Raw genomic sequence first — 13,629 nt, forward strand, 5'->3', positions numbered from 1 at the left:
ATTTATGTTAGGTATGTCTAAAAAGTAAAAAAAAAACTTAAAATATTAAAAAAATTCAGTAAAAAAAAAAAAAAAAAGAAAGTAAATTTTTTTGAAAAATATTTTTTGAAAAACCTAACCAAGTTGGCTGACAGGCTGATTAGTTTTGCAAAAGATTTTCAACAATGCTATGCGGCCGGTCGCCATAGCATTATTGAGTGAGTTTTCTACTAGAAACACAAGCTTGAGAATATAGATGATCGAGTGAAGCTGAATGATCCAGTGAAGCTGAATAATATATTTTTTAAATTTGGTTGAAAATTAAATTTTAAAAATATATCCAAATTAATTTGTTTACTTTTTGATTCGATACCAAAATAACTTAATCAAATTGGGCTGAAACAATTTGATTTTTGACCCAATTTTATGGCAAATATAAATTCACTGATTCAAGTTTAAACTAAATTTTAAATATTAATTAATTTTGAAATATATTTAAATATAACTTACTTATATAACAAACTCATTTCAAATGAATTTTTAAGGGGAAATTTAAATCAGTGAAAAACCTAAAAAATAATTATAAATTAGTGATAAATTTTATTAATATTAATAATTAAAATTATAAAAAATTTCATTTGTAATAACTTACTCACATCAGCTATGATTGGTAATTTTTCCAATTTATAATATTATTAGTTATATAGGCTCTGTTTGGGGAGTTAGGTTTATAATTAAAAATCATTATAAATTGTCATATCATTATTTTTATTTTTTACACTTCTTTTCATAAAAAATTAGTTGTTTGGGATAATCTAAATAAATACATTTTTTAATTTTTTACGAAAAGATGTATAAAAAAATAAAATGATGATGTGCCTCAAAAAAATAAAAAGGAAAAAAATGTGTTATTTTAGTGCACCCCAAACAAAAAAAATTAACTATGCTTTCATTTGGAAAGAGCTGATTTAACTTGAATAAATTAATTTCGTTTAGAAAGACTTTTGACCTTTTTAGTTTGGATTGGATATGATGATTATAAATTAAAAAAAATTATATTTAAACATCACATTTTACTGAATTAATCTATTTTATTTTTTGGTATTTATTTAGTCATTTTGGCCCTGTTTGTTTTCAGATGTAGAATGGAGAGAATTGATAGTGAAGAGATTAAGTAAAATTGTATTTGTTTTGATGATAGTTGTTAGTGTAGGGATTGTTAAATTATTTTTATATAAAATAAATATAAAATAATAAAACAAATAAAAAAATACAAAAAATATTAAACATTAATGTTTTAAAAAAAATGTCCAACATGTAAAAAATTTTAAAAAAATAAAAATAAAATAAAAAATTTTCAGGAAAAAATATAACAAATAAATAATGATTTTTACTTAACAAAAAATACAAAAAAATTAAACATTAATGTTCAAAAAAAATGACTGACATGTAAAAAATAAAATAATAAATAAATAAAAATAAAAAATTTGTAGTCCGCCGAACTATTTTTTTAATACCAAGTCTTAGATGTCCATCCAAATTTCCTTAGGGAGGCCCATCTTAATCCGGAGTTCACAATCAATCCCCTCCATATTACTCAAAACAAATATAATATTAATATATTATATCTCACTACCAATCATAATTCTCCTTTTAACTCTCCAAACAAACGAGCCTTTAGTCTTTTCAGACAAGACCTATATAGACCTCAGTCTCGCATACTATCGAAGTTGGAGCAAATAAAGGTACACGTGTCGAGCAAACGTGCCGGGAACATACTTATATGCACCGGCCAAGTAGCGCACCTTAACAAACCTCTCGTAGATTGAAACACTGACTCATCATAAGTTTCGTGCGAGCTTCGTTCCCTCATCGGTATTCTGTTCCGTGTTTAATTCAATTTTTGGACGCTTTCGCCCTCACCTCACCGCACCCCACCACAGCTTATTGTCTATCAATCTATCTAGCACACCGATCCCAATAGTTAACAACTAACCATGGTTATCTTGACCACAGGAGTGGGTTAAAACACCGCCACCTGCGAGTCCTATAAAACCGACCCACCTCGGCACCTGTCACCACATCTTACCATCTCGAAACCTTATTGAATGGTTCAACCCTTTTCTTCTCTCTCTCTCTTCACTGTTATATCATCACTTTCTCTTCTTTTTTGCCATTCAAGTTTCTGGTTAGCTCTCTTTCTTTCTCCTATTTGCTTTTGTTCTTGGACAGTACTAGATAAGCTTCCATTTGATTTCTCTTCATTTTGAAGTTAAACCTAGATTAGCATCATATCTGTACCTTAAATTTCGCTAAATTTGAATTCGAAAATATTTGAATATTGAGAGTTTGTTGCTTTTAGCTAAGTAGGTAGGTAGTGTTCAACAGTTCTTGGATAAGGTTTATATTTCCTTTAGAAAAAGAACCCTTATATATATATATATATATGTTTTATTTATTTTTTTAATAATTTCTAATTACGAAATATGATTTGTTATTACCCAAGTGTATTTGTTTGTTTTTGTGTGAATTTGAAGAGAAAAAATGGCGACGAATGGAGGAGAATTCAGCTTTGCTTCGTCGAGTCCAAAAGCGAAAGGGAAGAATGGGCTGGCGAAGATACAGACACAGATGAAGAAGACACACGAGGACGAGATCTGCCACGATGACAGCGCTCCCCCAGTGAAGGCGAAGACGATTGATGAGTTGCATTCCCTTCAGAGGAAGAGATCTGCTCCCACCACCCCCATCAAAGGTACTCAGGGCGCCTTTGCCTCCGCCATGTCCGAAGAAGACCGCCACAAGCAACAACTCCAGTCCATCAGGTACTTCTTTTTTTAAATCAATTTTGTTTGAGTTATGCTTAGAACCAAATAATCTATCAAATTTTTTATCAATGTGAATTTATGTGGATTCTATTTTCTTTGGTAAAAAATTTAATAAATTAGTTAGAATTTATAACATTTTCTATTTTATTTTACGTCCACATAATTTGATAATAAAATTATATAATTTGATTTTTTTAATTTTTTGACTAATTTAATCTGAACCACTCATGATGTGGACCCTATACATACATGAGTGATCCCCACACATATATGAAAGGCCAGGATCATAGGTCCCAAACAATTTCCTTTATCTTTTTGTATTTTTTTTAATCACAACTTAAATTCAATTGACAAAGGGGAATTTAATCCTCTCAAATAAAGTGGAATCTACTATATGTGTACAAAAATTGATTATAAAATTTTGGACAAATTTTAATTTACCCTTGTGATTGTACCTCAGAACATTTTATTGACATTTGATTAATATTAAGATTTAATTTAGAGAATAAGATAAATATAAGAGTATTATTGACATTTGATTTAATTTTTGACTTTGACTAATGATTTTTGCGTTGTCCACTCTCAATTTTGGAGAGTGTGGCACACTTTCAATTATTTTTAAAGTAGCACTTTAATCTAAAATCAGAAAAGAATTATTTGCTTATATTTGAGTTATAAGTGAGTAAAGTGTTTTGAGACGAAATCAAAAAGAGCTAATATGAATTTTGCCCTAAAATTTTTACTCAAGGGTAGGTCTCATTGTTTGTGTCATACAACTATATTAGATAATGGTATTTGATTCAGTGGTTGATTATGTAAAAATAAAAAGACATGTACAAAGTGAGGGCTGTGTCTATTTGTGATCCAATTATATAGATTTAATTCTTTATTTTTATTTTTATTTTTTTGTTATGAAAAACACTGTTGGAAACATGCCTAAGACAACGTTATGTATAGAAAAATAGAAAATTTATTGACAAAAATAAATACTTGAGATTCATTTCATACACCCGTAGCTTTGTGTCTTATTTGTATGCTTTTCAACTCCCGGAAGTTGAGGGTTCGAGCCCTTCAAACCCATAGCCTTGTGTCATATTTGTATGTTTTCCAACTCTAGGAGGTTGCGGGTTTGAGCCTTATTTGAAGTAATGGGAGTGGTCCCTTTTTTTTTAAAAACATTTTTCCTTGGATTATTAGACTAGTATAAGTTCAAACGAATGACAAAAACGAAAAAAAAAAATATTTTATTTCATACTTGGTCCTACTGTACAAAAATTAAATCTAATTTGGACATCAATTTTTGGTAAAATTTTTATGTTGGGTTGGTGAAACAACAGTGCTTCATTGGCGTCACTGACGAGAGAGACAGGGCCAAAGGTGGTGAAAGGAGACCCAGCTAGAAACGCGGAGACGCCGAAGGTGGCCCACCACCACCAACAGCACCTTCACGCTCCAACGATCAGCACCAGTGACAGTTCCCTCAAGTTCACCCACATCCTCTACAACCTTTCTCCTGCTGGTAAATTCTTCTCTCTTCATTTTTTTGTTTTTTTTTTTTGATGCTCAACATTTTATAAAGTTATTATAAGTCATGCATTTGACGTCAATAAATTTTTTTTTGGTACCTCATAAAGAAATTTGATGTCACGAATCAAGATCCAATTTTTAGGCAATATACCCTTCTTGGTTTTCTCTTTGTTGCTAGATCAAATGGGATGGATAATAAATCAATCGTTAGGTAATTTTACAGGCTGTCTAGACCCATTAAGAAATTTTCGAAGAACTTTCATTGTCAAAAGTCTTATCTTTTAAAGGGGTAATTACAACCTGATCTTATTACCCATATTGATTTATGAGTACTATTATTAGCACTCCATGAATTATTTTGAATTTTCAATTTCTTTGAATCTTCACTTATAAATTTGAAACTCTTAAAAAAAAAAAAATTCTCCAAATAATATCAAAATTATCCTTGTAAAAATATTTCATTCATTAAATGCACACCCTCCACACCTAAAAAAATTTTACTTCCAAAAAAATCCTAACAAAGCCCACGAAGAAGAAGAAGAAGAGGCAATGTGATTACTGTCTCTACTACCTCATTTGTCATTGTCACAGTTAGTATGCTCTTACTCTCTCTCTCTCTCTACATATATATATATATATATATATATACATAATTTCTTAATTTTCTCATAATAATTTCTTATATTGTAAAAGAAATTAAAATAATTAGTTTAGTTTTCTCAGTAAAACAGGTTCGAACCTATGAATTGGTTACCTGTTTCCAAACAAATAATAAATGTTCGGTTATTGGTTCCCGAACTAATCAACAATGTTCGGGTTTGTATTCCCAAATTTCGATAATATATTACAGAGTTTAGTCCCTAAAAAATGGTGAATAAATTTTATTATTTTCGCCATTTTTTTTAAAAAAAATTTACCCTTATAAGACCAATCTCCTCTGAACTCAAAACAACATCAAAGTTATGAACCACCTCTAAACTTTTGTTGTTGTACTCCTCTCGTCTTATGGAGTTGTGGTTGTCAGAAAAACTTCCACTCATTGTCATTGTCGGAGAAGTGTAGGTAATCAAATGACTGCCACCGTTACCGCCAGAATATTGCCGTCAAAGGGTTTTCAAGCTTTTGGGGGTGGGTAGGTTTTGAAGATGAGATTTGGGGAAGATGGATATGTGATGATGGAGGTAGGTGCTCTCATAAACCCTAATTCATGATGTAGTGGGTGTGTAGGTTTAATTGTGAGATGGGGTGTCCCAAAATTAATTATGTCCTTTGTAGTAATTTTAATTGACGTTATTATTATAATAAAAAAAAACTAAAATTTAGAAGGTCTAAAATAATTTATGAGATGCTAATAGCTGTACCCTTATTTATTTATAAGTTTTATTCATTTTCTCATCTATCAATATAATAAAACAAAATAGACATTTTAAAACTTACTAATGCATTAAACAAATATATCGGACTCGTAAATATTTAAGTCCACTGAATAAGATTAGTTTGTAATTTTTCCTTTTTTAAAGTCTATTACAATAAAGTATGTAAAGTCTCAAAAAAAAAAAAAAAAGAAAAAAAAATCACTTGAACCATTCCCTTCTACTCTTTCCGAAAGAAGAACGGGTCGAATCTACTTTTGTGCAATGTGATTTCTCTTTCGCTTATATTTTTTCTTTTAAAATATTAATGTTTTTTTTAATTTCTTTTTTCGTAAGAAACCCATTATTATTTCTCATAATAAATTTGTTGTTGCAAAATTCCTTTTAATGCATTGGAGAGGAGTAAAAGTCAAATTCATGATATCTTAATTTAATGAGGTACACACATTTTGGCTACGGAACTAAACTCTTAATGATTCAAACCCAAAATTCTTGAACTGTTAATCAACCATGTTAGGCAACTTTTAAATTGTGTTTAAATATTGAATTTTGACAGTTCTATATGAAAGGCAAAAAGAAAGAAAGATTAAAAAAATAAATGAAAATGACGTCTATTTTATTTATTTATTTTTCACAAAAATCTCTTAATAAATTTGATATCTAAATTAACGAGTAGTTTTGTGGTGGAAGATTAAGTATTGAGGAATTTTAGATAAAATAAAGGATAAATTACAAATACACCCTTTGAAATTTGATTAAAATACAAATTGGTCCTTATGATTTTCGAAATTAGATTTCACCTTTGAGATTTCTAATTTCATAACAAATCGCTCATTTTATTAATAAATCATCAAGTCAATTAAGAATTTTTAATGATTTTAAAAATATATTTCAATTAATAATTTAAATAATTTTATTCATGTATAGGAGAGCATTTATGAATTTCATTTTTTTAGTTAATTCTATTAAATAAAAAAATTTAACAAGAGAGTATTTATAATTTTTCATATCACAACAGACAATTTATAATTTAAACAAATTTCAAGAGTATATTTGTAATTTACCCTAATATATAGCATCTTTGTGAATCTTTCAAGTCATTCTCTCCCACCACTTTCTTCTTGAATGATGTAAGCAATAAAATGACTCAAGCTCTTGACTTGGCGATATTACTTAAATTATAAATTTTTATTAAAAAAAATGCATTAGAGCATTTCTAAAACTAAAATAAAGAATATGATAGTTGTTACTACAATTCATTAAATTAAATCTTAGTGATTGAGTGTTGCTTTCTTCTTTTTCTTTCTTCTATTATCCAGTTTTTTCTCTAAAAAATTTACACTCTTATAATTTTTATGATAATTGTTATTTGTACCGCTAAGTGTGTTTTTGACCACTACAGAATTGTACGAGCAAGCCATAAAATACGAGAAAGGATCATTCATAACGTCGAGTGGCGCTCTAGCCACCCTATCCGGTGCAAAGACGGGTCGCTCACCCAGAGACAAGCGCGTCGTCAAGGACGAAACTACTGCCGATGAGCTTTGGTGGGGAAAGTAAGTCACCCCCTTTCCCTCTCCCTTGGCTAATATTTGCTTCAATAAGTTTAATCAAATTGAAGTGTTCTTTGAAATTATATTTTAAACATGATTTCAATCTTAAAATCGTGTTTTCAATTCAAGAATTTGCAAAATAATGTGTTGGATAAATAAATTTAAAACATCATACTGGTGGAAAATTTGATTAGAAAGATGACTTTGGTGAAAACCTTTATGTTTCAACTAAATGAAAATCACCTTTTTAAAATAATACATTATTAATATAGTGGTGTGATTTAATTGGTCTCAGGGGCTCACCCAACATTGAAATGGACGAGCACACTTTCTTGGTCAACAGAGAAAGAGCTGTTGATTACTTGTGCTCCTTGGACAAGGTATTTCATGCTAATCCCTCTTTTTTATTTATGTTTTTTTTTTTTAACAATATTATAAACTCAAATATATAATATAATAAGATATTTGCGTTGGGTTAGTTTAAAATTAAATAAATATATATAATCTAATACGTAAGAAAGATAAAGATACTACATTTATCACTATCGAAACTATCACCTCTAACTCACATGGTGGGGGAACCACTACATGTGAGAAGCCATAGTTTACATATTGACAAATGTAATCAAATTTCGGTAATATCTAACCATAATTGATGAAATACAAATCACACAAATGAACAAATGTACAAAAGAAAGATAAATCACATGTATATATGAAAACACAAAATTTACGTAAATCAAAATTCACACTGCCCATCACATATATCCTCTTAAGATTACTTATTTAAATTACATAAACTAGTAAAGTGGTTCCATATTTTTCTCTCCTCATGTACCAAGAAACCACGTTGCTTTTGTAAAATCAAATATAATATTTAGACCGAATCAAATAAAATATAGTCGGTTTTTATGCTGTGGATGTTGAATTTGGTCCAAATAGCATTTCTCTTATGCTTTGCCCTCACAAGTTTTAATTTACAATTTTTTTTCCCTCCGGAATTGCTCCACGTCAGAAATTGATGGGTTGACTTTCCCATATTAACCCAGAATTGATTGCACCTTAGAAATCTTGGGATTTTTTATGGGGAAATCTTTTGATGATATCATTTACGATCCCAAACTTTGAACTTCGTGATTTTCTTAATAAAGTCTTAGATGACCTTTAATGTCCCTCCATTAGCCCAAGGGTTATTAATTTATCATTACCTTTTTTTTTTCACTGTCACGTTTTCCCACTCTTGATGATGAAATGAGATGGGAATGAATTTTCTCTTCCCTTCATGTTTTATGCCATCTTATCTTGATTATATTTATTAGATTTATTTATTATATATATATATATATACATATATATAATTTAAAATTTTAAAATCTAATAAGACTAGAATTCTAAAATATTAATAATTATTTTAGTTATTTTATTTCATATCTTTTAACTCTTATTACTTATACAATAATTTTTATTAGTATCATTATTTATGTCTTGCTACCTTCTTAATACTTTTATTTGCCCTACTCTCAATACAATTCAAGATAATGATAGGACTATACAAACCCATCCCCCCTTCCTTGCCAACCCTATATATGTTGACTTATCGGCATATATTGTCAAGAAGCACCAACGGTTGATGCAGTGGCACTACTATTAATAAATGGAGAGTGATGTTCATTGGCTCCACCATGTTTATGACATGGGACAATACATTTATACATATCAGAAGAATGGTTAATTTTTCATGATGTTTCATTTCTTGGCTTCTTTCTCGAGTAGTGCCCATTCCACACTGCCTCTGTAAACATAACCTTTATCTATAGGATGAGACTTGCTACTTTTTAAATAATATTAGATTTCTTTATTTTTAATCTTATGTGTATATATATTATTTATAAAAATAAATAAATAAATTTATTTAATTATTTGATTTATTTATTTTGTAATATATTTGAATTGGAGAAAACTCCAATCCAATCTATATTGTATTGTTGTTATGGTATATATATCACATGGTTTATGGGTCCCCAAGTTGAAGCAACAGAATCTGGAAGTAGGATCCACCAAGATTAGTTAGTGGAGAAGGAAAGCTCCATCTTTCTTTATGGGAATGAGTAAGAAATCAAATACATAATGAGACACAATCCTCTCATAAGGGGTGGAGCCTACTCTTTACGAGAGGATTATATCCTATTCTGTATTTAATTTTTGTCTTTCTAACATTATTGTTTAAGAATAATTTGATGATGGAGGAAGATGCATGTATATATATATATATATTTTTTTTTTTTCTAGTCGCGACTTACACTGGCCAGGGATTGATTGATCCTTAGCCAGATATCCAAAGGTTGACATCCCAACAGCTATTTTAAAAGTTTTGATGTATGCAATCATGCTTGAGATTGAGAATCACCTTTCCTTAAAAATTCCCACTTTTTAAGTGTTTGGCACTATGTTCAGAAGTAATTTACCACCGCGATAGTTTTGATTTTTTTAATAGTTTCCAATGAATTATAATCAATTAATTTTTTAATTTTTAATTTTTATTTTTTTTAAAAAAAAAGTGAGATCCAAAATCTTATTTTGATTTTTTTAATAGTTTCCAATGAATTATAATCAATTAATTTTTTAATTTTTAATTTTTTTAAAAAAAAGTGAGATCCAAAATCTTATTTTATCGACCCTCTTAGACCAAAATGTAGAAAGACAAGACCTCTCTCTTTTCTTTTTTTTTTATATGACCAATCATTTTTAATTCAGGACCTTTTACTTGCAATGTCCGAATAGTGGAAAGCCAACCATCGCTTGATACCCCAATTACCAAAAAATTGGTGATTGCTGAACAGTTGAAGCTCTTACCCTTGAGAGCCCTGCAAAAACCTTAGAATAGCATGGACCCATCATTATATGGAGCAGTTAATCACTTCGGTATGCGACACATGCTTCACACTGCATCTCAGCTGTTGATTAATGCGGTCACTCCGCGGTGGTTTACCCCAGTCAACAGTTGAGAAGTGGTATGCAATGGCAAATAATTTTTTCCCATAATATGCGTCGTGGGGGAAACCGTAGGAAGGGGGGCAACCCGCGAATTCAAAGAGACAGGGCATGTGCACAGATCTTATATAGCTTTATTCGCATTTATGGTGATTGTTCCCTGTAGAATTATATCTGTCAATCTAGCTAATTAATTACCAAATAACATAATACAAATTCTAAATACCGGTTCTCTAATCTTCATTTTTCCATTTCAGGTGTTCGTGAACGATCAGTTTCTGAATTGGGACCCGGATCACCAGATTAAAGTTCGAATTGTATCCGCCAGAGCTTACCATTCCTTGTTCATGCACAACATGTGAGTAAATGACCCTAAAAACAAAACGCTTCACTCCCTATTATTTTTGTACATTCTTGACATTTCACAAATGCTATATTCTTAAAGACAATAAGTCAAGAAATTAATCTGTGTGTGAGTCAGTAAAAAGAAATTAGTTTAGTTTATGTAAGATAACTGGGTCGGTTGCAGGTGTATCCGACCCACTGCTGAAGAGCTGGAGAATTTTGGTACTCCGGACTTCACAATATACAATGCAGGGCAATTCCCATGTAACCGTTACACTCACTACATGACTTCCTCAACTAGCATAGACATCAATCTTGCTAGGAGAGAAATGGTCATCCTCGGCACTCAATATGCTGGGGAAATGAAGAAAGGCTTGTTCAGCCTTATGCACTATCTCATGCCTAAGCGTCAAATCCTATCCCTCCACTCTGGTTGCAATATGGGCAAGGATGGAGACGTTGCCCTCTTCTTTGGCTTGTCAGGTAATAAAAAATTTGTCGTCGGATCGTCATAGCAACAGGCAGGGGAGGCCTTAACTTACCACTCAAATGATACATGCCTTCTTTCGATCTCTTTTGACCTTTCAACTCAATTTTTGTTTGGTTTGTTGTTGACGAATTGTGTTTTTGTGTTTGTGTTTGTTTTAGGTACCGGAAAGACTACCTTGTCTACGGATCATAATAGGTATTTGATTGGAGATGATGAGCATTGTTGGAGTGAGAATGGTGTGTCTAACATTGAGGGTGGTTGCTATGCAAAGTGTGTTGATTTGTCTGGGGAGAAAGAGCCTGATATTTGGAATGCCATCAAGTTTGGGGCTGGTAACATTTTGCCATCAAAATTTCACTTTTTATGTAAAAATTGAAAAATTGTTTCATTAGAGTTGATCTCAAAGTATTTCTTGTTTTTGCAGTTCTTGAAAATGTGGTGTTTGATGAACATACTCGAGATGTGGATTATTCTGATAAATCTGTCACAGGTAAACATATAGTAAATTATGTTGATTTGAATATGAAGCAGATGTGGAACTATCAATTTGAATCACAAAATGGAAAATCTTGAGATCAAGCTATGCTGATTCATGTTTTGACTCTTTTTTTTTTTTTTTTTTTTTTTTTGTATTGCAGAAAATACTCGGGCGGCATATCCTATAGAGTACATCCCCAACGCTAAGATCCCGTGTGTTGGACCTCATCCGAAGAATGTCATCCTTCTGGCTTGTGACGCATTTGGTGTTCTTCCACCTGTGAGCAAGCTGAGCTTGGCCCAGACCATGTACCACTTCATCAGCGGATACACTGCTCTCGTATGTACCGTCATTGAACTTGATATTTTTAAGTTTGTTTAGGCTTGGATATTTGGGAGTAACAATTTTTCTCAAACGTGTTTTGTTGATAATATAACAGGTAGCAGGAACAGAGGATGGTATAAAAGAGCCAACGGCGACATTCTCGGCCTGCTTTGGTGCAGCATTTATAATGCTTCATCCCACAAAGTACGCAGCCATGCTGGCTGAGAAAATGCAAAGGCATGGGGCTACCGGATGGCTTGTTAACACTGGTTGGTCAGGCGGAAGGTATGAATTTTCACAACTTGTATCCAAGTAATGCTTTTCCAAGCTAATACATGGATCTGAGGAGATGAGATTTTGTTTGTTTTGCAGCTATGGATCAGGCAACCGAATCAAGCTAACCTACACCCGAAAAATCATTGATGCGATACACTCGGGGACTCTTTTGAATGCAAACTACGTTAAGACTGAGGTGTTTGGGCTCGAGATCCCAACCAAAATTGAGGGTGTGCCATCAGAAATTCTTGATCCAGTGAACACAGTAAGTATTTTTTTTTTTCTCTCTCTCTTTACATTATCACACTGTTGTTCCAAGCGATATCCAAACTCAAAACAATCTGTGTTGGAATTGCAGTGGTCAGACAAGAATAAATACAAGGAGACACTGTTGAAGTTGGGAGGTCTGTTCGAGAAGAACTTTGAAGTATTTGCAAGCTACAGGATTGGAACTGGCAACAATCTTACTGAGGAGATCTTGGCTGCTGGTCCAATTTTCTAATGGGAATGATCTGAGATATTTGATGGAATGGAAGGAGGATTCAAAGAGAGAAAATAAGTTTAATATGTAATTATTGGATTATTCTTATGCCTCATTTTTATGGGTGTTTATATATATATATATATATATAACTAGTAGCCTCTATTTCTTTATAGAAAGAGGCAATCTTTCTCTCAACTTAATGTTATAAAAAAAATAAATAAATAAATAAAATTAAAAACGATTAGGGAGTCTGAAAAAGTAAGGGCTAAAAAAATTAAATTGTGTGATGTAGATTCAAACTTGACGTGACGAGTCACATTCAATCTATCCATTTATTTTATGATAATTTTTCAAATAAATTTTGAGTTGCATAATGTGACCAAAAAAAAAAAAAAACTACGGAAAAAAAAAAATTACTTTTGTCTTCTCTCAAATTGCCGTTGCCTTGAACCTATCAATTTTATAACAAATAGCCTATTGAGACCCATTTAATAACCCATAAGGAGAAGGATCTCCTCGAGAATAACCCATAAGGAGAAGGATCTCCTCGAGTTGACTGGAGGGTGTTATTTGAGCCCATAAGACCTGTTACGGGTCTCGTTTTGATAATTTAAATCGTTTATTTTGTCAGATATTTTATGTATTTTATCCACAAAAATAAAAATAAAAATAGGCCAATCCAATAAATTGTAACTTGTTCAGTTTTTCACTAAAAAAATTAACAACAATTATGTTTTTAAAAATAAATATTTAAATCATACATTTTATTAGTGACAAATACAATAAATGACATTGTCGGCAAAATTCTATATAAAAATTATGTAGTTAACTACAGTGAAGAATTATGTAGTCTACCACTCCAATGAAAAAGCTAGAATGGAACAATTAGGGTGTGTTTGGTAACGTTTACGTTTTCAGTTTATATTTATAAAAATTTTATAAATTAGTTTTTGTTTATTTTTTGTTTATTTTTAGAAAAAC

At 31.1% G+C, this 13,629-nt stretch overlaps 1 protein-coding gene across 2 annotated transcripts; it reads left to right on the top strand.

Moving 5' to 3' along the window:
- The first annotated feature begins 1,711 nt into the window (after window positions 1–1,711).
- LOC114323464 (phosphoenolpyruvate carboxykinase (ATP) 1) lies at window positions 1,712–12,886 on the top strand. Of its 2 annotated transcripts, XM_028271078.2 has the most exons (13): window positions 1,712–2,167; window positions 2,517–2,804; window positions 4,145–4,326; window positions 7,110–7,263; window positions 7,556–7,640; window positions 10,509–10,609; window positions 10,781–11,079; window positions 11,245–11,418; window positions 11,511–11,576; window positions 11,725–11,903; window positions 12,004–12,173; window positions 12,261–12,429; window positions 12,523–12,886. In XM_028271078.2, the coding sequence occupies exons 2-13, from the start codon at window positions 2,524–2,526 to the stop codon at window positions 12,664–12,666; spliced, it is 2,004 nt and encodes a 667-aa protein (XP_028126879.2). In that variant the 5' UTR covers window positions 1,712–2,167; window positions 2,517–2,523; the 3' UTR covers window positions 12,667–12,886. The 2 variants fall into 2 exon arrangements, with proteins under 2 accessions (XP_028126879.2, XP_028126878.2); XM_028271077.2 differs by having other exon boundaries at window positions 1,791–2,167; window positions 12,261–12,886.
- Window positions 12,887–13,629: the final 743 nt, after the last annotated feature.

Source organism: Camellia sinensis, chromosome 3 (genome assembly GCF_055761805.1).
Source record: "Camellia sinensis isolate YWXY chromosome 3, ASM5576180v1, whole genome shotgun sequence".
Classification (NCBI taxonomy): Eukaryota; Viridiplantae; Streptophyta; class Magnoliopsida; order Ericales; family Theaceae; genus Camellia; species Camellia sinensis.